We start from the raw sequence: 22,970 nt of genomic DNA, 5'->3' as shown, positions 1-22,970 counted from the left end.
ATTCCCGCAGCCGCCTTCTGGGGACCTGGCGGCTGCCGCCTGACCTCATCTCGCCGAGGTTTCAGCAGCCCTGCTCCCCTCCTCCTCCTCCTCCTCCTCCTCCTCCTCCTCCCGCCGCCCCTGTCCTCCGACGAGGTGAAGGATGGAGTGTGGAGGAGGCTAAAATCCTCGCATCGATCTGGAGGCTGGAGAGCAATTAACGGGAGGCTGCCGGTGCTGCTCCATGACCCGCACCCAGGGGGTGCAGGAAGGGGGTGCAGGGGTGAGTTTGGAGGGGGAGCAGTGCAGATAGAACAGCATAACCCCCCCCCCCAAAGGGGGCTGCCCCCCCCAGCGGGTCAGCTTTGCGCACTGGTCCCCCGCTTGCACCTGAATCATCTCCTGCAGTGCCAGGGGCAAAAAACTTATCCCCGCAGCTCTCCCTCACCCATTCTGCCTTCGGCTTCTCTTCCAAAGCAGCTGGACGTCAGGAGGAGGGAGAAAAATTACAAATGGATTGCGGCCGAGGCGGTGAGGGCTTGGACGTGGACACCTGCCCACGAGCCTGGGCCGATGAATCCTTCCCGGTGCCTCCACGCCGGGCCCCATCTGGAGAGCTGCTCTGCAATCCATTAGCAGCCTCCCAGACCGTCATTTATCACGGGGCGAGGCGGGGGGGGGGGCCTGGCAGGGACTAGCTGCTGCCCTTTCTGCGTGCTGGCGGTCCGGCAGGCCGCGGTGACATGTCATGATGGCACCAGAAGGCGCGTCCCCTCGAGCCGCTGGGCACCGATTTGTTCTCGTTCTCCGAGCTGCCGGAGCGGGGGGCAGCCCTCGGTGGGGGCAGGATGGGACCCCCGAGCAGCAAGCTCCAGAGCCCCAGCTTGGGGTGCTGAGTATCTGGGGTGCGGTGGAGCCTGCTGCAGCCACGGGGAGCCTCTGGGCTTTGCTGCAGGGAGCGGGGCTGGTTTCCCACTGGTTTCACTGGGAAGAGGCGCCCTCCGTCCGGCTTTTAGGTTCCACGGTGCAGGAATTGCTCGCAGGGCAGAGCCCGAAGCGTGGCTCTTTGCCTTCCCCTCCCACCAATATTTCCATCGGTCGGTGCCTGTGTTTTCCTGGTATAAACGGGAAGGGAAAACAAGCTGAGATAAATCGTATTTCTCTGCGTGGGTACGTGGAAAATCTTATTCCCACCCAGCCTGGCTGTCTTGCCCTCACTCTGTCACCGTGCGTACATCTGTGTGCATCTCGACCTCTCCCTCGCTTTCATCTCAGGGCAAATGGGGGCAAAGGAAGGAAATCCAGAGGGGAGAGGGCTCATGCGGGGGCTGCACTTGCCAACCCAGCCCTGCGGGTGACGGCGGTGGCCCTGCAAAGCACCCTGCCCCGGTGCGTGCCCAGCACCGCGGGTGCGTGGCTGCATCCCTGGGGGGGCTCCCGGCCGGGGGCACTGCCCGGCCCCCTCCCCGGCCGCCTGCAGGGCTCGTTCCCGAGCACCGGGCGGCTGCACTGCGATCCCTGGCTGGCTTTTGGAGCGCGCAAGTGCCGCATTTTGGAGGAGCTGGCTGTTACGGGCAGGTCCCCTCGGAGACGCTCGCTCTGGCTGCGGCTGGAGGTGTCTCGCCCCAGCGCTGCCTGTGCCTGGAACAACCGAGTGCGTCTGTGATGCTGTGCGTGCGGTTCCAGTCCCTCCCTTCACCCAGCTGCGGCCGCCCTTCCAAAAAGCAGAAAGAGGATTGCCCTGCCCCGGGAAAGAGCAGCCCGTAACGGCAAAATAAGTGGCAGGGGGAAAGCCCGCAGCCCTTTGGGTGTTTTGTGAATTTGAACAACGCTCGTCTCCCAGTTTGAGGAGCACCCGGAGCTGCCTGGACACCGGCGGGGTCCCGGCCGAGCTGTGGGCACAGCGGGATCAAGCGCCTTCCACGCTCTGGGTGGGGGGACAGGAGAGGGGCCGAGGGGTGCTGGTGCCCCCCGTGCGCCGGAGGCGATGCCGGCAGCGGGAAGCTCGGGGCGGAAAGGCGGTGGAAGTGGTGACGTGGCGTCTGCCGGCGCCTTGTGCGGGCTGCTGCTGGGTGGGAAGCATCGTCCTGGCACGGGAGCGCGCTCTGCGAGTCCTCCCCCTTCCCCGCCACCTTGGACCTCGGTGGCTTTGCCAGGCAGCTGCTGGAGCCCCGGTTTGTGGCTCCCCGGTTTGTGGCTCTGCCGTTTGCGCTCCCCACCAGGACTTTCTGGGTGCCGCTGTCCCCTCGGGCTGCTGCCGGTGGTGCCGACGGGAGCCGAGGAGCCACAGCGAGGGGCCGTGTTCCTGGTGCTGCTCCAAAGCCTGGGGGACAAACACAAACCTGCAAAAAGGATCATTTTGTCAGGGTAAACCCCCGGGAGAAGTACTTTTTGGGGTAATTTGTTGCTTCGTGCCCTGACGTGTAGCATTTATGTCCCTCGTAAACTTTCACCCTGCCCAGCACAGCCACAGATGCTCAGGTCCTTGTCAATGACCCAGATGACGCCGTGCAGCAGCGAGTTCCTCACGTTAATAACGCTCTATTTTTTCCCCCCAAAAAGTGGCATTTTCTGGAAATGGGTTTCTTCGGTGCTTGTGTGCGTGGCCTTCCTTCTGTGTGCTGTGGGAGATGGGAGGAACCTGGCTGGCTCTTCCCTCCCTCCCTCCTTATTCCTGTGCCTCTCTCTCTCGGCTCTGTTGTGATGCCCCCCCCGGGGGTGTCAGGAGCCGGGGGCACCCGCAGCGCTTCTCCCATCGCCCCCGTGCCGCTGGCACGGCTGGGACCCAAGCACAGTTCGCAGAGCTGCCATCTCGGCCAGCCGCGGCCAGGGCCGGTGGGACGGACGGACAGACAGACGGACACACCGGCAGCGTGTGGGGCTGGGGACGTCTCCGTGCCGTGGGGCCGGGGCTGGTTGGCATTCGGAGCACGTAGGCAGGAGCGGGGCTGGGGGAGAGAAGCCCCCGGGGCAGGCAGTGTTCCGCTTTGCGGCGTGTGCAGAAACGCTCCTCGGGGTTTGTTTTTTTTTTTTTTTTTTTCCTTCCTTCTTTTTGCCGCCCTCCCCCCCATCTCTTCCCTGCAGCTGAAGAGCATTAAGCACATGAAATACATTAGCTGGGATTTTTCCTTCCCCCTGCCCGCACCCCCCCCCCCTTTCCAAGCTGGGGACCTCCAGGAGGAAGAGGCCTATGAATTGACCCTGCCCAGTGCTTTAATTGACAGGTCATTAAAGATGAATGTGCGGCTAGAGAAAAATATTCAGATTGCAGGCTAGTTGTTGTCCGTGTGGGATTTTAATGATTTATGTTTCTTTCTCCTCCTTCTTTCTCCTCCCCTCCTTCCCCCCCCCCACCCCCCGACTCCGAACGCTCCAGGCACCATGGGAGGTCTGTTTCTGGATGGCGAGGAGAGCCCCGCGCTGGAAGACATCAGCAAATGGACAGTGGAGGACGTGTGCAGCTTCGTGTCCAACTTGTCCGGCTGCACCGAGTACACTCAGGTAAAGCGTCCTCCAGCCCCAGCAGCTTCCCGGCCGTGCCTCTTTTTCCTCGCACTGTCCGTCCCCATGGGTGTGCATCCCGGAGCCCTGCGCTCCCTGTAGCTCGTGTTTCTGGTGGATCGCTAAATACCTCCTTGCTGCCGGTGCCGACCCCAGAAGCAGCGGTGGGCGTTGAGGGTGGACAGCAGGGGGACACTGAGGAGGGAGAGGGTGGGAGCAGGGTAAAGCTGGGAGCTTTGAGCTCTCCTCCTGCGCCCACAGCGCCGTGGGGCAGAGCAGGGACAGACCCTGGTGTCACAAGCATCCCTGTAACCTCCGTGCTCACGCTTCGGAGTGATGCTGATGGTGATTTTTAAGCTCATCCTAGAATTGCTATTGCTATTCCATCAGCACTGGGGGGGGCTTCGTGAAGCCCGCTCGGTGTGAGGTCGCGAGGTGCAGTACAAAAACCAACCCCGTGTTTTTGGCTTCCGCATCTGCTGGAGCCCATTATCAATGCCCCATTGAGAGCGCACCGACGGCGAGGGCGCAGATTCCTGAGCTGTCTGGGACAGCCTCGTAAAGGGGGTCCAGTGTGCTTGGAGCGGGGGGAGAGAAAGCAGCAGATAGAGAGGCAAAGGGCCAGCGCCGAGGACAATCCTGCCTTTCAGCAGAGACGCATCCGAGGCTGAGAACGGATCTGAGAAGGGAGGAAGGAGCAGGATTGGGCTTTCCGGACACGCTGCTCCAAGAGGAGCTTCCCCGACTGGCAGCAAGGGAGGGCAAAGCTCTCCTTGGGCATCCTGGCTGGTTGGAAGTTGGTTGCCAAAAAACCCCGTCCTCCAAAAAAAACCCTTGCCTCTTTAGTGCGTTAGGCAGAAGTTGTGCCTCCCACGAGCCCTTTTGAGAAGGGTAAGGCCCAGCGTGCAGCTCCTGCTAGGGCTGCGGCGTGCGTATGGGGCTCTACACAAGAGATTCCCTTTAGGTCCTGCTGATGTTGGTGTGTGCCCTGTGGAGAGGTGCATGCACCTCGCCCCGAGGGGATGGGGAAGCTGGGACACAGCCTTTTATTTTCTGTATGGAAACCTGGAGTTGCCCCACAGCTCCCTTTAACTCCCAGGTGATGGGATAATGTGCTTTCACTCCCAAATCTCTTTCCTCGCCCCCTAAACCCTGACGTTAATCCCATCACTACGTGCTTTGTTACCACCATCAGTAAACCAGGGCTGCTTTGGAGCAAACACCTGTGCGTGCATCCAGAGGCAGGATTTAGGAAAGGGAACGCTTCTCGTGGAGGTGCAGTACACACAACGTTCCCTAGGAGGAATGAGAGGCTCCCCGTGGCTCAAGGTGTCTGGCTCAAGGTTTTGGCTGGCTGCGGGCTTGCAGGGGGAGAGGCAGTGGGTCTGTGCGTGGAGGGGAGCTCGGGGGCTGCTGCTGGTGAGGAGGGCGAGGGATGGGGTCAGCACGTACCCGTGTGCTGATTATTTGCTGGGCAGGGACGCGAGCCCAGAGGAAGGCTCCCAACCCAGGCACGCAGCTGCCCGCGCCAACAGAGCGCCCTCGGCACGGCGGCACTGTGCCCTGCCCGCGTTCCCACAACGGCACGGGGATGGGAATAGGGGATGGGAAGTGAAGTCGCCTGGGAGCCGGTGGGAAGCGTGCAGGAATCCTTCACGCAGCCACCTCGCAGGAGGCTCATCCATCCAGTTCCTCCTTGCGTGCCAGCCCCTGGTGCACCAGCGGGGAGAAATCAATCGTCCTCCTTGCGTGCCAGCCCCTGGTGCACCAGCGGGGAGAAATCAATCGCTCGCCGAGACAAAGGTTCGGCAAGCTCGGCGCGTCGCAAAAATGTTTCACGATAACGGGGGGCGGCTCTAAACAGCCTCGTGTCGTGCCCTTGCTACGTTGCATTTTGCTGGGGGTGCGTGGTTTAAAGGGGTGGGTTTTTGTGCGCCGCGGTTATACGCTTAGCAGGTTTTTTTTTCACTGTGAAAACGCCGGCGTTTGGGGGGGACCCAGGTCCGGGGCTGCGCGTTGCAGAGCCGCTTGTCCCCGTCTCCAAAGCCACAGCTGCCGGGGAGGTCTGGCACCGGCCCGCAGGCTGCTCCTGCCAGGAAAAGCCAGCGAGAGCGTGGTGGTATGCAGTGCGCGTAGAGCCGCGGCGCAGGCAAACAAGAAAACTTGAGCAGAAAAAAACAAAAGTCGCCGTTTCTGCTCCCGGCCCCCGACGATCTTCGGCTTTGTCCCCGCCGCGGGTCGGGACCTGCGGGGCACCCGAGGGCGACGCCGTTCTCAAACCGAGGCTTTTCGTGCCGGGTTTCAGCGCCGAGCGGAGGGAGGCTGTTGGCTTCCAGCCACGCTGGCTTCACAGGAAGGAGAAGAAATGGGTATATTAAGTTTCGTGAGGTCAAGGAGCACAAACGCGCTGCAGTCAGGAGCGGCTTTGCTGGTGGAGTCCAGCAATAAAAAAAAAATTAAAAAAAAAAGGGTTCGCAGCAGCTCAGCTGCCGCTCTGAAGGGGTGGCTCTGGGCTAGGGGCTGCTGAGAAAGAAGCCGTTAGAGGAAGATGAAAATTCCCCTCACCACTGTGCTCAGTGAGGGCACTGCTGTGCAAAACCGCCGCGCGGCGAGGCGGCAGGATCGGGCCCCGCAGGCGGCTCGTTTGGGCAAGCCTCCAGAGCGATCCGGGCTGTGAGAAATGCTGCGGAGCGGAGGTGGGGTTGGGTTAAAAAAAACCTAAAAGCACAACAAAACAGGCCCTGAGCTGACATCCCCCGAATGCTGGCAGCTTCTGCTCGCACTATGGAGCCCGGGCATCCGGAACAAGCCCCCGGGGGAGCCGGGTGCAAGCACAGCCCTGCTCTGCCTACAAGGACCGGGGCAGTAAGCTCACGTAGCCAGCCCTTAACCTTTACAGCACGTACTAGGTGGAAAACTCCAGCACGACCCTGTCACTTGAGACAGATGGAGGCAAAATAGGACTTTTTTCCCTCCCCCCGGCTGTAAGACTGCGTTCAAATGGTGCAGTTTTGCGTGGCCGGGTGCATTGGGATGCCTTGGTATGAAATTGCCCTTTTTATGGACTAGCCTAGCCTGGCTGCCGCGGCTGTGAGCTATGTGGCTGCACTGCACCCGCTCTGCTTCGCTCAGCTGCCGCGGCGCTGCAGGGGAGGGTCTAACCCCAACTGCAGGGGGGTATCCATCAGCATGTGCCCCACAGCGCTGGTGGTGTTTTGTCTGGTGATTTTTTTTTTGGGAATGAGCCGCTTTGAGCAGGAAATGCGTGACCAAGAAGTTTCTCCTCCTCACCTGCATAGACCTCACTGCAATACTGTTGGGCTGCTGGGTCAGCTTTTTCCAAATAGCCACGAAAAAAAGGTGTGTGATGTAGGATGTGTCAAAAATTTAGATTCGTATGGTGTCGTCTGTCCTTCTTTTGGAGTTGGGATAGGGCCTGGGACGTGTCTCATCTGTTTCTCACCCAGGATCATACGCGGTCAGCTGGGCTTACTCATGGAAGTGCTCTTAGACATGGCTGGGTGCTGACCTGGGGGAATGCTCCTGAGCGAAAAGGGGAAAAAACGTCACCTCCCAGCCCAATATTTAAAAAAAAAAATAAGTTATTGGTTTATTAAAACTAGCCCACCCAACCTTCATGCACCTTGCCACGTCTCCATTTATGCGTTGGCTCCTGGCTGTGGATTCAGGATGTTTCATACGGGTGTGGTGAGGGATCTTCTGTCCCAGCCGTGGTGCAGCAGGCGAGGAGCCCCTCAGCCAGCTCCCTGCCGCTGCTGAGCCTGGCCCCTGGTTTCCCGCAGGTATTCCGCGAGCAAGCGATCGACGGCGAGACCCTGCCCCTCCTGACGGAAGAGCACTTGCTGAACAACATGGGGCTGAAGCTCGGCCCCGCGCTGAAGATCCGCTCACAGGTAGGACCAGTCCCACTGCCGGGCGGTACCAAATGGCACAATTTAAGGTTGTCCCCAGCTGGAGCAGCACCGTCGGGAGCCCTGGTTTAGTGACTGTCATTTTTCCAAGCAATAATTGTTTAGTTATTTTATGTGGGTTTCGGGAGCGCTTGTGCTGGCCTCCAGAAATGGTGCCTGTGCTCATCAGTCACGCAGCTCTTCCGAGGCAGACAACACGGGCAGCGTGCTGCAAATAGCTCGGGCCGGGGATGCAGAGGGAGCCTAAATCGGCCCCGCTGCGGCGAGGCGAGGTGCTTGTGGCTGGCCCCACAGCCGCGGCTCGGAGGGAGAGCAGCTGCAGCCAGACAGGGGAGGCAGAGGATGCCAAATCAGCTCCACCTGAAAATAGTCTGCAGGGACTTAACCGGGTGAAGCCATTTCAGGAAACGTGTTTTTGTTCTAGACTGACTGCAGGGCCTTTTGCGGCTCGTTTCCCTTGTGTCCAAATGGCTCTGGGCAGCTCCCTTTTTGGGAGCTGGAGGCACCAAGGCATTTAGCAGGCTCAGCATCAGCTGTTGAGCGCTTTCCCTCCCCAGTGAGTAATGAACAGCCAGCTCTGCCCCTCCTCGGCTGTGCTAGCGGGAGCCTGCTGAACGTTTCTGTCCCGGGCTAGGCAGAGCTCACGGGGCTCACTGCTGGCCAGGGCCCGTGCTTGTGGTGTTCACTTGCACTGTGACACATGGGCAGTAGAAGCTGAGTTTGCCTCTGTTGCTTTAGCCAAGCGCTGTCTTCTAGGGGAACTGTATTTCCCTCCCAACAGAGCATTTTGCTCCTGTAGCACTATGACTTTAAAGAAATGCCAATCCACCCCAAAACACCTTTTTTTTTTTTTTTTTTTTTTCCCTGCCTCGGCTCCCAGCTGACCCTGGCGGTTTGCTTTCCTTAAGTCGGGTCACAGCGACCCAGTACAGTTGTCTCCAACTGGAGTGTCTTTTGGACACAAAGCTGGCCGAGCAGCTCTACTACAGCTGCTTTTTGTTTGTCCCCATCCATCCAACAACCAGAAAACAGCTCCTGACACACGTCAGGACCAGGCTGGGCTGTGGGATGCCAGCGTGCGGCTGGTTGTGCCAGCACCACGCACGTGCACGTCCCTGGGCTGCACACGAGCGTCACTGCCCTGGCGTAGCTGCCCTGATCCACGAGCTGTGCATTTGTTAGATTATGTTAAAACAATAAGAGAACCTTTACTACTTTCCCTACAGCCCTCACTGTTTATGAGGGGGCTAATAAAAAGGTTCTGTGGGCAATTGTTCCCCGTGGGTCAATTCAGTAGGAAATAAAACTCTTATGTTTCTTAAAAAACAGAGAATGCCAAATAGCTCACAGACATACTTAGATTGGCTTTGGTGGGGGGGAATATGAAATATGGGCTGAAGCTCGAAAAACCCTGCTTCGATTTAATCAATAGCGTTTAAAGGTCTCTAATAAGGCAGGGGCTGGGGGGGGGGGGAGTAAGTGGGGGAGCAGAGTCCTGATGTTGCTAACTGAATAATGCCCCGGTTGTCTGGTTTGAACACAAGCCTGTGTTTTTGTTTAAGCCTAAATGTAAACCAGCTGTGTAGGTGCTGGAAAGTTGTGAGGCCTTTGGCCCTTGCTGGGAGGCAAGAACTGCTGCAGGAGAGTTTTCCCCGGAGCTGCAGAAGGGAGAGGCTGCAGGCTTACAGCTTCCTGCGCTGCTAACAGAAGCCACACTGTAGCCAGATTTTTTTTTTTTATTTTTTTTTTTTCCTCTCCCCCTCTTCCCATTAGAGCAATTCCTGCTCTTCAGAAGCGGGCATCATGCGTTGGCCTGCGGACCGCTCACTAGTAGTGTGGGGCTAGCAGAAGCGTTCTGTTCAATCAGTGGTGCCTGCTAATGGGATCAAAGACGAGGCAGGTAGCGCCAGCGGGCTTCACCCCCTACTTGAGGCAGCTGCCCACGGGGTGCCCCCAAAGCCTGGCGCAGGAGGGCACACGGGGACGGATGCTTCCCACCGCTGCGTTTCACCTGGGGGGGGGGGGGGGGGGGGGGGGGGGGGGGGGGGGGCATGCAGAGCACCATCACTTGGCCGTGCAGCCTTACCTAGCCAGGTACAGGCTCCAAGCGCTCCAGGTTTTCCACAGCCCCTTTCTGAGACCTGAGCATTTCAGGGGCTGGATTTGGGTCAGCAGTGGTGGTTCAGGCTTGCTTGCAGCCTGGAACTCAGCAAGGCCTGCAGCGTTGGACACATGCAAAACACAGCGCAGGAGAAGGTCCTGCACTGCCCATCCCAGCACGTCTTTAGCCTGTGAGAGGTGAGCAGGGCTCCAGCTGCACTTCGGCGCTCTTTATGAGCCATGCACCAAAGCGCCCAGCACAACACGGAGCACGCCGGCACAACGGAGGACTTTAGAAAAAGGGCGGGGGGGAGAAATCTTCCCTGGTCTTCTCCAGTAACTCACCGAGGGGGCTTTTGGTGCATCAGGAATAGCAGCTCTTCATTCAAATGGTGTAACCTAGCCTTTCTACCTTTGGGTCCCTTTGGATTACAGACCCTGGGACGCCGCAGGGCAGCGCAGCCCCTGCGGCTTCCTGAAGCCGGGTTGCACACGCTCAGCCCTTTAACCCCTGCCTTTACTTTCCGTTTTTCGCTAGGTCGCCAAGAGAGTGGGCAGAGTGCTGTACATGGCCGGCTTCCCCATGGCTTTCCCTCTGCAACCCCCTGGTTTGCGGCCTCCGGAGCGGGACCTGCCCCCCGCCGACCTGCGGCCGTCCTCCACGGGCAGCGTGGCCTCGCCCTTCAGCAGCGGGCTGCCCTCCGCCAGCCGCATCTCACCAAAGCAGGAGAACGGCAACCCCGCCATCCTCGCCGGGCTCAACGACACCACGAAACCTCCCTCCTAACTGCAGGCCAGCTCGGGGCTGCTGCTGGAACTGAGCTTCAGCTGGGGAGACCGAAGGGAACGCGGTGCGAGAGCAGGAGAGCCTCCCTCAGTGCGAGACACGGGAGCGAGGAAGGGAGGGTTTTACTTTTTTTTTTTTTTTTTTTTGGATGCATTTGCTTTTTGTTTAAAAAAAAAAAAAACAAAACCACGGACGTTTTAAAAACTGTAAAAAGGGAAGGAAAGAAAACTATCCAAAGATGTAGCGAGACAACACGAGTGAAGAGGAAGACGATGCTGGAGGCCAGCAGCGGTCCCCTTCCCTTCCACACCCCTTCGCGCTCACCAGGCTGACGGAGAGCTGGGGCCGGGGAGGAACGCTCCTCTTTGCCTTCAGAGCCACACGGCTTTCAGGAACTTCTGGCAGTGACTCCGAGCAGGGCCAGGGACCGGGCACTGCTCCTCCCAATGGTACTCGGCCCCCCTGAGCGAAAAGAAACCCACGGAAACGGCAAGCACCCGCCTTCCCGAGCAGCTCCTCCTCCCTGGAAACTGTACTCAGTTCCTCATTCAGGTGTCTATGCATCTCTAGCGACTTTTAAAACAATACCAAAGACAGACAAAAAAAGAAAAAAAAAATAGAAAAAAAACCTAAAAGGCAAGTTCCGGTCCATGTTTACTTCAGTGTGGATGGTACGGCACAGGCGGCTCGCTGCCGTCCCTCGGCTGGGGGCTGCCCTCTCCCCGGCGCCTTTTCCTTGCAGCACACACCCAGGAGGACTCTGCCCGCGCTCCAGCCCCGCAGAGCTGCTTTTTTTTTCCTTCGTTTTGTTTTAAAGAAGAAAAAAAAAAAAGAGTGTGTGTGTGTGCTTAGGTGGGACGAAGGGTCACAGGCCTCACTCCAGCGTGGCCCTCTCCCTCTGTCGCGTGTACTTACGGACTCATTTCTACATTTGGTTTATTTTTTTTGTTTGTTTGTAGGGTTGGTTTTGTTCCTTTTAAAGCCTTGTTACAGAGGTGGATGTAGTTGCACATTCTGGCCTGCTGTGGACCATGAGACGGATACCTGTGCGCTCCCAGAGGAGGGGGAGGGATGTTGGGATGTTGGGGGGGGTGGGGGTCAGGCTAAAAACCAAGGGGCAGAGTTTTTACTACTGTGAATGAGATGGTAACTCCTGGGGGTGACCCCCTGTGACTTGTACAGTTGTGAGCAACAATCACATGTGGTACTTTTCTCTCTCTCTCTCCTCTTTTTTTGTTTAAACGTTGCACGTGCTGCCGTTTTTTTCTTACCAGATAGCTTGGTGGTACATTAGCTTCTTTATATTGTAAAAAAAAAAAAAAAATTGTCATTATCCATCACATCACGATAAAAATGCTTTCCAGCAATCAGTTTAAATAAAAAAGAAAAACACTTAATTTACAAATGGTACCTGGCTTCCTGAGCCCCTCGTGGCTGGCGGCTTTACCCAAGAAGTCTCTTTTGTTGTGTGCACGCTTACCTGAGCTGTATGCATCACTGCTGGGGGTGGGAACTCGGCGTTAAATGGCAAAAAAACTCCTTGCCCAGCTAAGTTAAGGGAAATGAGGAAGAAACAACCTCTTTCTTTTGGAAGAGGAGGTAAGTTAAACCTTTTTCTTGTAGTTCGGGCCCTACAAGCCTCATCCCTGCAGCCACATCGCAGGCTCCCAGCTGTCAGTGCCCGGGGACGCCGGCTGCGTTACCAGGTAGGGAACCTCAGCCTGGAGCAATCCTGGCCCCTGCTAAAGCAGCAGGTGCTCAGCCCCCTCAGGGCGCTCTAAATAATAAATAAATTATAATAAATTATTAATTTCTGAAGATACTGCCTCCTCCTTATGGGACAAAGGGTATCTGGGTGCATGTTTAGGGAGGACAGGACTAATAATTATTGTAACTACAGCTGGGGGAAGAAAGAAACCACACCGCCCTTTCTACCCCTAAGCTCCAAAAAACCGTAATGAACTCTGAAGGAAACAGAACCAGTTCCCCCACAACGCTACTACAGCAGTGATTTACCTGTTTACCTGCATAGCAGTGATGTTTGAAAGCAGAAGCACTGGGTGTAGGGCAGGAAGAGCGTAATTACGGCTTCACAAACACCGAGTTGTTACCACTTACGGATGGGGTGAAAGGGAGAACACCAGCCAGGCTACAAGACGTGTGGCTTGACTGGCCCTTTTTATCTGCAATAAGGGAACGTTTCTGAGCTGTGGTTTGTCCTGTGCCATGAAAATAGAACTTTAAAAAAAATATATATATTTTTTTAAATGTTTAAAAAAAAAAAAAACATCTTGTCTTCTTGTGGTGTGCCTGGAGGGGAACACGTAGGCAGTGCAGCAGGCAGCGATGAACAAGCCCGTGCAGGCAGCTTGGCCACCCCAGCGCTGACAGCTAGCTAGTGGCCTCACTGAACGGGGACACAGAGGAATGAAGATAGCATTTAGTCCTGCCTCCCATCTTCCTTTCAAAAAAAAAAAATCTGCATTAAGGAAAAAATGCTCTTAAAAGGCACGGTTAATTTTCAGGAGTGATTTTTTGTCAGATACACTCTGAGAATACTTAAACTTCTCCTACCTCTCCCAGCAAATGCCCCTATTTCCAGTTTACCTGCCAAAGAAATGTTTCTGAGCTGCCGGCCCTGCAAACTCTGGGCTCGAGAGAGAAGCTGTTTCCGTTTTCCCAGCAGAACACGAGCTGGAGCTGCGCGGTGCCCTCCCACGAGCACCCCTCCCGCAGGAAGACCCAGACTGAGCTGCTCCCCGCCGCCGTGGGCGGCTGGTTTGGAGGGAGGGAGCGAGGCAGGCTGCCCGAGGCGTGCTGCAGTCCGACTGCTGTTTGCAGGGCTCACAGCCAGCAGCCGGGCGTCCTCCCTGTGCCACGGTGCCACCACGGGTGACAGCGGGACTGTCACAAAGCACAGGAGCAGCCCGGATGCCCCTTGGCTCACCAAGCACGTGGATCCTGGCTATATCCAACAAATCCTGGGCATATCCTACATTTTTTCTGATGTGAAAAGCCTACTTCCTACGTTATTAGCTTTGCCTCTTCTTACTCCACCCTGCTCGCACACCCTCCCTTCTCCGCCCACATCCCAAGGCTTATTATTTCAGGTCACCACACACTCGGCATCCTTACAGCCTGCGCGTCTGCCTGATCTGACTGAGCTGCCTCTGACGTTGCCGGTAAAGGCTTTCTGCTTGCAGCGAGGACACAAAGCTCTAAACGCCCTGCGCACTCCTTGAGGACCCTTGGCTAAAGAGAGGGTTTGGGGAGAGAGCCCGGAGCAAAACGGGGGGGCCGAACAGGCAGGAGGCCCCCTCAGACATAGGGGCTGCTCCTTCCCCTGGCCAGCAGAAGCTGAAATGGGACCCTACGTTATTTAAAGCAGGAGATTTTAATGAGGGCTTTTTATTACCTACGCTGAGAAGTTTTACCGGCTTTGAAGTGCCCAAAAACGTTACCAAAAATATATAGTCAGTAGAAAAAGCTTGAAAAGTCCAAGCAGCTGCTTTGTCGGGTCACCGTAACAGTCCTTGGTGGCACCTGGGGCTGGGTCCCCCCCTTACCACCTCCTGGAGACCAGCTGGGGGGGGGGGTCCAGCGGGGCTGTAAGGGCCAAGAGGTGCTCAGTCCTCATCGGAGAACGCCAGGTCCTCCACAACGTCCTCGTCGCCTTGGGCCAGCTGCTGGAGGTCAGCCCGTGACAGCCCCCGGGGGCCGGGCCTCTGCTTCTGCTTGCCCTCCGTGCTGTCGTCCTCTGCGGGTGGGAAGAGAGAGAGAGAGAGAGGTGTAAATCCTGCTTTACTGGGGGCAGGTGGAGGCAACTCATCGCTAATTAAGCCCAGACACTCGTTAATTTATTGGCAGCGCTGCAGCTCCCCGATAGCGGTAGGTGAGCGCTGCAGGGCGCAGCACCGGCTCCGGGGAGCTCGGGGAGGTAACAGCGCCGTGCCCCAGGCACGAGGGAGAAGGGAGGGGACGAGGCAGGCAGTGCCCCCAGCCCTCTGAGCAGCCTTCCCCCTCCGGAGATCCCTCTGGGGGGTGAGGAGCTGACAGAAAGGAGCTGTCACAGGTACCTGCAAGGCTCCCAGACGAGAACCTAGCCCCGAGCTCCCTCCTTTTGGAGTGGTGTTTTTAATAAACACAACAGAGCTGGTTTCTGGGGGCTGTGCAGGACTCTACACGTTCCCCTTCCCGGGGCAGCCTCCCAGAAGTGGGGCTGGAGCTCCCCTCGCCCTGCGGACCATCCTGCTGAGCCCCTGCCAGCACCGTGCTGGCTCAGCGCCGGTCCCTCGGAGCCTCTTGCTCTCCAAAAAGGACAAAAAGCCACCTCTGGCTACCCGGACCGGGCTGGGTGCTCAGGACAGCTCACGTTGAAAACCCCACCGGCGGCACCAAAGCGCCAGGTCTCCCAGCCCCCAAGGGAGGGTGCTTTTCCTGCGTACAGCGGTGGGCAGGGAGGAGGAACGCTCCCTCGTTCTCCTTGCCAGCGCTGTCAGAACACGCACCGAGCCCCCATCTATTCCGGGCGACGCGGCTGGGCTGTGCGTGCCAAGCCACAGCCATCTGCCACGCTAAATCAGGCAGGTTTTGCTCTCACTTGGCCTCTTTCCCCCTTCCTGCTCTCGTCGCTCCCCAAACTGGTTTAAAAAAAAAAAAAAAAAAAAAAAAAAAACCCAGGCTGCACACGGGAGCTTTTTGTGGCTGTTCCCCGCAACCGCGCATCACACCCAAAGGCAGGCAGGGGCGCAGAGGCTTGGTCCTCTACATCCCAGGCCTAGGCAATGGCAAAAAAAAAAAAAAAAGGAAAAAAAAAAAAGGAAAAAAAAAAACAGCACAGGAACAGCAGAGCAGGCAGAGGAGCCCTGGCAGGCCCAGTTCCCGTCTGCTCGCGTGGCAGCGACTTGGCAGAGGCAGGCAGGAGCGAGCCCAGCGCGGGCCCTGCGCCCTGCCGGGGTGCAGGCGGGCTCACGAGCCGGCTGCGGCTCTGTGCGAGGGACAGGGGGGGCTGACACAGCTGCAACAAAGCCTCCAGCCTCCCTGGTGACACAGCTGCTGCTCGGTAGCCTTTAAAAATACCGTGCTGGGCTGGCGGCCTCACGCTGACACCCACCCCTGCTGATCCTCTGGGTAGAAGCGGCCAGGCAAGGAGCAAAGCCAGTGTGGATCGAGCAGAATGTGTATGCTGGGAATACCGCTCACCTTCAGCGCAAAAACCCCAGGTGAACGCAGGATTTGGGACAGGATCCCCTACCCGTCCTGTCCCGGGAGGACCGCGTTAGCCCCGCGCAGCCCCGAGGAGGAGCGCACCCTCCACACCCCGGCGCCTGCGGAGAGCCTTGAAGCAAGGTTTCTGCGCCCTGTGGGGCTGGGCTGTACTTGCCGAGTCTGTTTGAGCCTCTCTGCAGGAGGCCCCTGCGAGGAGATGGAAGGGACTGGTGGCTTGTGAGGGCACGGGCCGCGCAGCCCTTAACCCCTTCGCTCTCCCCTCGGTGCGCGCTCGGAGCTGGCAGGTCTCCCCGTGTGCGTGCCGAAATCCCTCCTGCCGCCCCGCAGCTCGCAAGGGCGGCGCAGCGAGGACAGGGGAGGCAGCTCCTTTGTAGGAGAGCCCCCGGGGACGCAAAGGAGCCTGCGGCTGCCAGCGCTGTCGGTAACGCCCTTCCCCTTTTCCTAGGAGCCCTACTCACCATCGGAGTCGCCGTCGTCTTCCAAATCTTCCTCGTCCTCCTCGACTTCGTACTCTCCCTCTTCATCATCATCGTCCTCACCGAAGTCCTCCTTGCTGCTTGCTTCGGAGCTGTCATCCGATGCCGCTTTGGCTTTGGATTTCCCTGCAGGTATTTTTACAGTGTAAACGGGAAATCACGGGCAGCACAGGGGTGTGTGCAGGCAGGGCAAAGCACCACCCCCCCCCCCGACACGTGTTAAGGGGAAGTTCACCGCTCGATTTCTCCTGCCATATCTCCCCAAAGGCCTTTTTGGCTTACACCGGAGCCCAGGGAAGGATGCACAGCACTTCAGAGGCCCCTGCTAGAGGTCGGGATGGCCAGGACACAAAAAGGCAGAGAAATCACCTTGGAAGCCCCAGGCTCTGCGGCTGCCTGGTATTTATTGAGCACCGCGGGCGCAGCACCCACTGCTGGTCATGAAAACACCTTTCTGCCCTGCTGGGGGGGGGGGGGAAAGGTAGGAGAGGAAGACGGACAGACAAACATGAAGAGAGAAGTGGGCCTACTGAAGAGACTTGAAAAAGAAGAAAGAATAAGCCACGAAGGAGGTCTGGTTCCTTCACCTGCACCCCTCAGTGGTTATGTGCCACTGCAAATGGGCAGACCCTGATTCAGGGCACCCTTTTACACCCCTTTTAGCCTTCTTCCCCCTGATGGTCACAAGGAAAAGGTGCAGGACCGGACACCCCCGCAAATCCCCTCTGCAGGTGGCTGGGAGGGAGCACGCAGAGCCTCGGGGTGCCTGGAGCAGCGTCTCGGGGCCTCGGGAACCGGGCTGCTTTCCTCCCCCTCTCTCCCTCCTCTGCACGGGGATTTCACCACGCGTTTCAGCGCCAGCAGACACCGAAACGTGTCCCCAGGGAGCAGAACCCCCAGCCAGCCCCGAGCTAAGCCCTGCTTGCCTGCCTGCGTACCAACCTGCCCGGGCAGCTGCTTGCTCGCGTTTCAGCCCCTCTGCCAGGCAAGCGGCGCGCATCCTCCTCCCGCCGCGCTGCTCGGCGTCTGGTTTGTTTTTTTTTTTTGCCCCATCCTCCCTCCTCCAGCAGCTGCCCCGTGCTGCTCGCTGAGCCGGGTACGCAGCCATCAATAAGCTCCCTGCCATCGCCGCGCTGCCACCGATCCGTCAGCCCTGCCGGCAGCCCCCCGGCCCCCCCCCCCCCCCCCCGGGGCAGCCGAAGGCGCGGCTCGTGGAGGGAGCCCCCCCGGGAGCTGGACGGCAGCGCCGCGGCTTATTGATGGGCACCTGAGCAGCTCCGGCGAGGGGAGCGCGCGCTCATCCATCACCCGGAGCCTGCGACGGCACCGCCGGCTCGGCTGGGAGCACGGAGAGAAACCAGGGGTGGGCGGGAATCGGTGTCGGGCCGTTCCTGAAGGCTAGGACACAGGCAGAGGTCACTACGAGGGGATTTCCTGAGCTGCGGCCTCCTGCGCCCCTCCAGCGAGCTGGGATCCTGCTGCCCTTTCCACCAAGGTGCGCAGGTCCCAGGGTAGAAGTCAAGAGTGTGGTTGTTGGAGGCGGGAGCACATCAAGGAGACGCTCTGACGCGATGTTTAGGGTGCTGCAGAGCTCCCCTCTTCCTCCAGATCCTCCAGCTGACGGCACGAAGCAGGAATTTTGCCACCGAGTGGTTCTCCTGCCGGCAAGTGGGAACGCCTGACCTCTCCCTCCACAGCCCCGGCCCCCAGCAGCCCGGCATGAAATTGATGCAAGCAACGTGATTACGTGCGGAATAAACGAAGAAACCTGCCCAAGTTCGTTAGAGGCACGCCGACGCCTAACGCGGGCAGATCCCGGGGAGACGCCGCAGCCACGCCGCCTCCTCGCCTTTAATTGCCTCGTGCCGAGGCCGCCCAGCGCCTCTGCCCGAGCCGTTAATAATTTCCACGAGCCTTTCCTCCCGGAGAGCTGTCAGCCGGTAAATGAGAGCAATGCAGGAACCTCCCCGCCCCCCGGCACGCCACGCAGATGGAGCAAACCCACGCTCCTTCCTCCCCGTCGCCTGGCTCGTCCCACCCTTGCACGCTCGGAGGGTCCTAAAACGCGCGACCCCGTTTTCTCCCCCATCCTCGGGCCTTGCAGAGACCCAAGCAAGGTTTTTTTCTCCTGCCTGCCAAACGCTTTCTCCCTTCCGAAGGGCAGCTTGTCTTGGTTTTGTGTTCGCCACCATCCTGCCCCCTCGGGGGGGGTGCTGGGGGTGTCCTTCAGCTCCGCCTGCACAGAGCACGAGGCAAGAGCGGGGGGAATCTCCCCTCAGCCCCGCCAGATTAAAACACGATTGCAAATTCATCGCTCTCCTTCCTTCCCCGCCGTGCGGCTGCCGCACGCGTCAGTTCGCTGCCGGCCAGTTACTGCCACCCGCTGCCCGGCCCGGCGCGGAGCGAAAGCAAGCAGCCACAATCGGAGAGCCGGCGGGCGGCATCGCCCGGGACCCTGCAAACTCCGATTCCTGGCTCGAAGCCCCCTGCGGCGGGCGTCGCTCCCCGTCCTGGTGCTCAGCACCCCTTCAGCACCCGCACGTGGTCGCGGCTGAGGGCTCCCAGCACAACGCCAAGGTGCAGCAGCAAGGCAGCGCCCCTCGGCCCGGCTTCGGAGGGCAGCGGGTGCGCGGACGTGCTGACGTCAGGCCGAATTCTGCCTGCCCATCGCCCTCGCCGTGCTTTTGGAAGCCCCCGAAATAAGTAGGAGTGCTGGTACTGATGGAGCAGGAGCTCAAACCACGACGAAAACCAATAAAAATCCTCCATACGCTTCTTAGCGGGGACCTACAGATCCCCGAGACTCTGGAACTGGCTCCTTCCAGCAAGGACTCTGACCAGCGCCTCGCGTGCTGCTGCCAAGCCTTGCTAATAATGAGTGTGGACACGGCTGGGGATGTTTGACCTGTCAAGGGAGCCCCCTGTTCTTCTCCCCATCAGCCCTGGGACCCCCGAAGCGTGCCCTTGCTCCCCATCCCCGGGGCAGGGAGGCTGCAGCTCACCAGCCCCGTCTCTTCCTGCCCCCGGCTGGAAGCGGTGCTGCCTCAGGAGGGCTGGTCTGCTCCCACAGCTTTCCAGACGCCCCCAGCACACCAGTGTCGCGGTTTCACAGCCCCAGCATCTCTCCCTCTCACTTCTCAAGGCCAGCATCGCCGGCAGCCCCAGCTGCATTCCTTTTGTCCTCTCCCTGAAGACCCATCCAGGGCAGCCTTCTCTTCCTGCTGCTCGACGTGTCTCTCTTGGGTACAGCTGGAAGCCGACTCAAGGCAACCCAAAGTCCCTCTCCATGACTTTCCCTTCGCCTCGTTTGAGGCTTGGAGGCTGTTCCGCACCCCACGCGGAGCAGGAACAAGAGCTCATTGTGCGCTTCTCCCCAGATGCGGGCGCTTTTCCCAACCTCTCCGTCCTCTGCCCCCTTCCCGGCGCGGAGGCACGCCGCTGCCCGGAGGGGACGGGGACGTCGCCTTGCGCCGCAGCACAGCCCCGCTGCTCCGCTCTTTCTCCACCCAGCGCCTCCGGACTCGTGGTGGGGACCCGGCACGGTGGCTCCTTGAGACGGAAGATGCCCCCGGGGCCCGTTCCCTCCCTGCAGAAAACTCCCCGCTACGAGCAAAGGCTGCGGGGAGGCGGCTGGGCCAGGAACGCTGGGCACTGCTGGCACTGCCGCGCTGCCACCCGAGGTGTCACAGCGGTGCACTGCCTTTTTAGAAGCCACTGAGGCTTCTCCAGATTCTTCGGAGGCACCCATTTGTTTGGCAGGCAGGACAATGCCAGATCTCAAGGACGTACCTGAGCAAACCGCCCTGATGTCATCTGATCCCTTAGACTTGCCCGTTCTTTGCTGGGGCACCTACAAAAATCCACCGACTTCAACCTCAACGCGAGTTTTCCGACCGTTTCTTCCTCCCGTATCACAGAAAGCTGCGAGGTGGTCACTGGTTCTGCGCTAAGGCTCAAGACTTGTGCTCACACCCCACAACACGTGCCACGGACTAGGACTTTGTCTGCAGATCCCGTCTCCAAACAAGAAAGCCCTGCGTTCCTGCGAGCCTCCCTGCTATCCCAATGGCAATGCATTTCGAAAACCTGCGCTATCCCAAACTTCCCAAATCACAAACGGAACGTCCAAGTTTTCCTCAAGCCATGTGGGCAGCTTTTTAGGCAGGTTCCACAATTTACTATGGCCCCCTCGTGGTCAGAGCCAGTGAGTGGCACCACTCCATTTTCTCCAGAGGCTCCAGACTTTCTTGGCTCACCAAGAATACTTGCAATGTCCCCCGCTAGAAAATAAACTCACCCAAAGCACATGCAAAGAGAGGACAACCGCTCTTCCATCGAAGGTTCTCGTTCTGGTAACCACCCCCTGGGACAGCCGCTGTTTGCAGTGATGTATACAGCGAAAATGAAGCACGCTGCCAGGTAGGACAATGTTCTTACTCCTCTTTTACACGTGGGGAACAACAGACGGATTTCTGCATCTCCACCCACCGTGCAAAAAAGGCAGCAAACGCTCTGATGTTCTCCGAGGTTTTGGGTCAGGTATGGAAACAAAAGGACTAATGCAGAACCCATGGGTTTAAAATGAGCTGGAGCGACAAAGCGGGAGAGGGAGAGGAAGAGAAAAGCCTCCCAGCTACCTTCTGTCACTCTGAAAAGGCACCATCGTGCTGCGCTCCCTCTCCACGTCAGTCTGCCTTTCGAACTGAACATGGTTAGCACACATCTCCCCTAGGGCAGAGCCGTACTGCCCCACGTCACAGAGAAACCCGGACAGGAGAGGCATGCCCAGCCCTGGAGCCGTACCTTTTACAGCAATCCCAGTGTTCTCCTCATCGGAGTCAGTGTCCAGCTCAAACAGCTCCTTGAATTCCTTCTTATCTTCCTCCTTCCTTTCCTCTTGCTTCTTACGTTTGATTTCTGGGAAGTTCAAGTCTTCGAGCTGGAAAACAAAACAACAAAAAAAAAAAGAAAACACAAAACCAACAGTGAGAACGACCTTAATTTGTACTTTTAAACACAAAACGCTGAGCGTAAAGGCAGGAACTTGGCTTTGCCCTGTCTGTGGAAGCCACGCTGCCCAGAGCAGTTGGGTCTGCCTGCTGCCAGCCAGGAGACAGATCTGAGAGTCCCTTACAAAGGTGAGCGCAAAGCACCGCTGCTCCCTTGATCTTTCCCCAATAAACCACGCGTGCTAATGGGCTGCTGGTACCTCGGCATGGCTCAGAATGCACGGCACCCCTGACAAGCCGCCCGTCCTGGGGCTCTGCACGGGAAGCCTGGAGGGATACAGGAAGGGATACCTCCGAAGAAGCAGTTTTCCACCGGTGCCGAAAGCCGTGGCAGCTCTGGCAAGCTGTCTTCTTGGCCCTAGACTTCAGCCCGGCTAAGTAGCAAGGTGCTGAAGGTGCTTAAGGTCTGTCTCCGCCACGGCTTGCCCTGTTGCTAGCCCTTCTGCAGATCAACGGGCCCAGCCTTGCTGCTGCAGCCACGGCCAATATCAATGCCATTAAGTACTTGCAATTGACACCACCTCGCTGCTCTTTACACCTCTCCAGAGGGGGATTAGGGGGAGGATTTACTTGCCAGGGCTCAGGCCAGCAGGGCGAAGATAATCAGAATGCAAATTCAATCCCAAGTGCTCTCTGAACATCAGCTGCCCGCTGCCTGTGCCTGGCTGCACACCTCCTGGGAAGCACTCATGCATTAGCACACATTAGCTTGCTTGGAAACATTCGCCCTGCGAGTAATAACTCATTTGCTCTCTCCCACCCGTCCCTCCACCCCTCGACGCTCTCCTCCCCGACCACAGCCGCTTCTCCACCCCTCCCAGGAGCTTCCCCCGGTGGGAGAGGCAGCGAGCGAGCTCCGCGCAGAAAGGCAGCTCTCGGGAGGGCGAAGGAGGCAGGCGTTTGTTCCTGCAGACAATCCCAGCAATTTCTCCCAACCCGTTTCATGGTTACGGTCCCCAGCTGGGCAATATTGATGCCGGGAGCCGAGCGCTTACAAGCAGTAACCTGCAGCACCGGGATGGAGAGTCAGAGGCTGCCCGGAGAAGGGGAGAGGGGAGCAAAGCAGGCTCCTAATTTTCAATCATCTTCCCACCCGCTCTTTTCCGCTACCGGAGACTTCTCCTTCCACTGGCCCTGCAGAGACCTCGGTGCTGGGAGGACACGTGAAGGAAGAACACAGCCCGAGGGTGCTGGGGGCTGCACCCCGTGGCACACAGCCACCACGCTGCCCTGATGCTGGCAGCCACAGGCAGCACCTTCGGGCTCCCTCTGCCACGAGCCACGCTCGCTGCAGTCCTTGTCCGGCAGCACCCTCTCCTTAGCAGCTCCTATTTTTAACAGCAGGAGCCAACCAGCAGGTAGTTGAGGTTGAAAGTGTCACGATCCCGCTAAACATCAAACAAACAGGAGGAGAAACCCTACAACGAACTGCTTGCATCGACTGCCCAGGTCCCTGTTCCTCAGCCCTGTTCTCCGCGAGCCTGGTCACTGCTACTCCCCCAGCAGTAAATGAAATGCAAAAACCTTTCAGGGTCTCATTCGCCCTCTGCAATGCCTCCTGAGCGTTTCCCCGCAGCACGTCACTCAGGTTTCGAAGTGGGGCTGGAGCTGTGTAATAAGCCAAATGTTTCGTGCACGTGATGGGGAAGTCTTCTCCGGTTCTCCGAGCTCCAGTTCAAGGCAGCAAAGGGCAGAGATTTCTGCCCCCACTGAGAACAACTTCTCCAGCACCCCGTGCAGGGCGCGCACAGCAAGCAGCAGAGACTCTCAGGTGGGACTTCCCAGGCAGCACGAAAACACAACCAAGGGCCCCCATTTCCAAAGGCAGACTGGTTTTGGGTGGCATGCATACCGGCTGAACTCCATCTGAGCGTATTATAAAGGACCTGGTGCTGGATCACGCCAAGTTGTGCCGCCTCTGACTGTCCGAAGCTCCACGGGAGTGCCTTCAGCTCCG

The 22,970-nt window shown here is 58.4% G+C and overlaps 2 protein-coding genes across 11 annotated transcripts in view; one reads left to right on the top strand and one right to left on the bottom strand.

Moving 5' to 3' along the window:
• The window catches only part of SAMD11 (sterile alpha motif domain containing 11), a 115,512-nt gene extending 103,816 nt beyond the window's left edge, over positions 1 to 11,696 (top strand). For all 10 annotated transcript variants that reach the window (XM_050714851.1, XM_035557421.2, XM_035557413.2 and 7 more), the window contains 3 exons: positions 3,356 to 3,480; positions 7,284 to 7,394; positions 10,051 to 11,696. In XM_050714851.1, coding sequence (XP_050570808.1) covers positions 3,356 to 3,480; positions 7,284 to 7,394; positions 10,051 to 10,299 — 485 coding nt within the window. In that variant the 3' untranslated portion in view covers positions 10,300 to 11,696. The remainder of the gene's footprint in view (positions 1 to 3,355; positions 3,481 to 7,283; positions 7,395 to 10,050) is intronic.
• Positions 11,697 to 13,691: 1,995 nt separating this feature from the next.
• Positions 13,692 to 22,970, bottom strand: part of NOC2L (NOC2 like nucleolar associated transcriptional repressor) — a 43,587-nt gene continuing 34,308 nt past the window's right edge. Inside the window, exons 17-19 of the mRNA XM_035557411.2 lie at positions 20,808 to 20,943; positions 15,987 to 16,130; positions 13,692 to 14,056 (exon numbers count right to left, since the gene is read on the bottom strand). Of these exons, the coding sequence (XP_035413304.1) occupies positions 13,926 to 14,056; positions 15,987 to 16,130; positions 20,808 to 20,943 (411 nt within the window). The 3' untranslated portion in view covers positions 13,692 to 13,925. The remainder of the gene's footprint in view (positions 14,057 to 15,986; positions 16,131 to 20,807; positions 20,944 to 22,970) is intronic.

Source organism: Cygnus atratus, chromosome 21 (assembly GCF_013377495.2).
Source record: "Cygnus atratus isolate AKBS03 ecotype Queensland, Australia chromosome 21, CAtr_DNAZoo_HiC_assembly, whole genome shotgun sequence".
In the NCBI taxonomy this organism is placed as follows: domain Eukaryota; kingdom Metazoa; phylum Chordata; class Aves; order Anseriformes; family Anatidae; genus Cygnus; species Cygnus atratus.
This window is presented reverse-complemented; position numbering and strand designations above follow the sequence as displayed.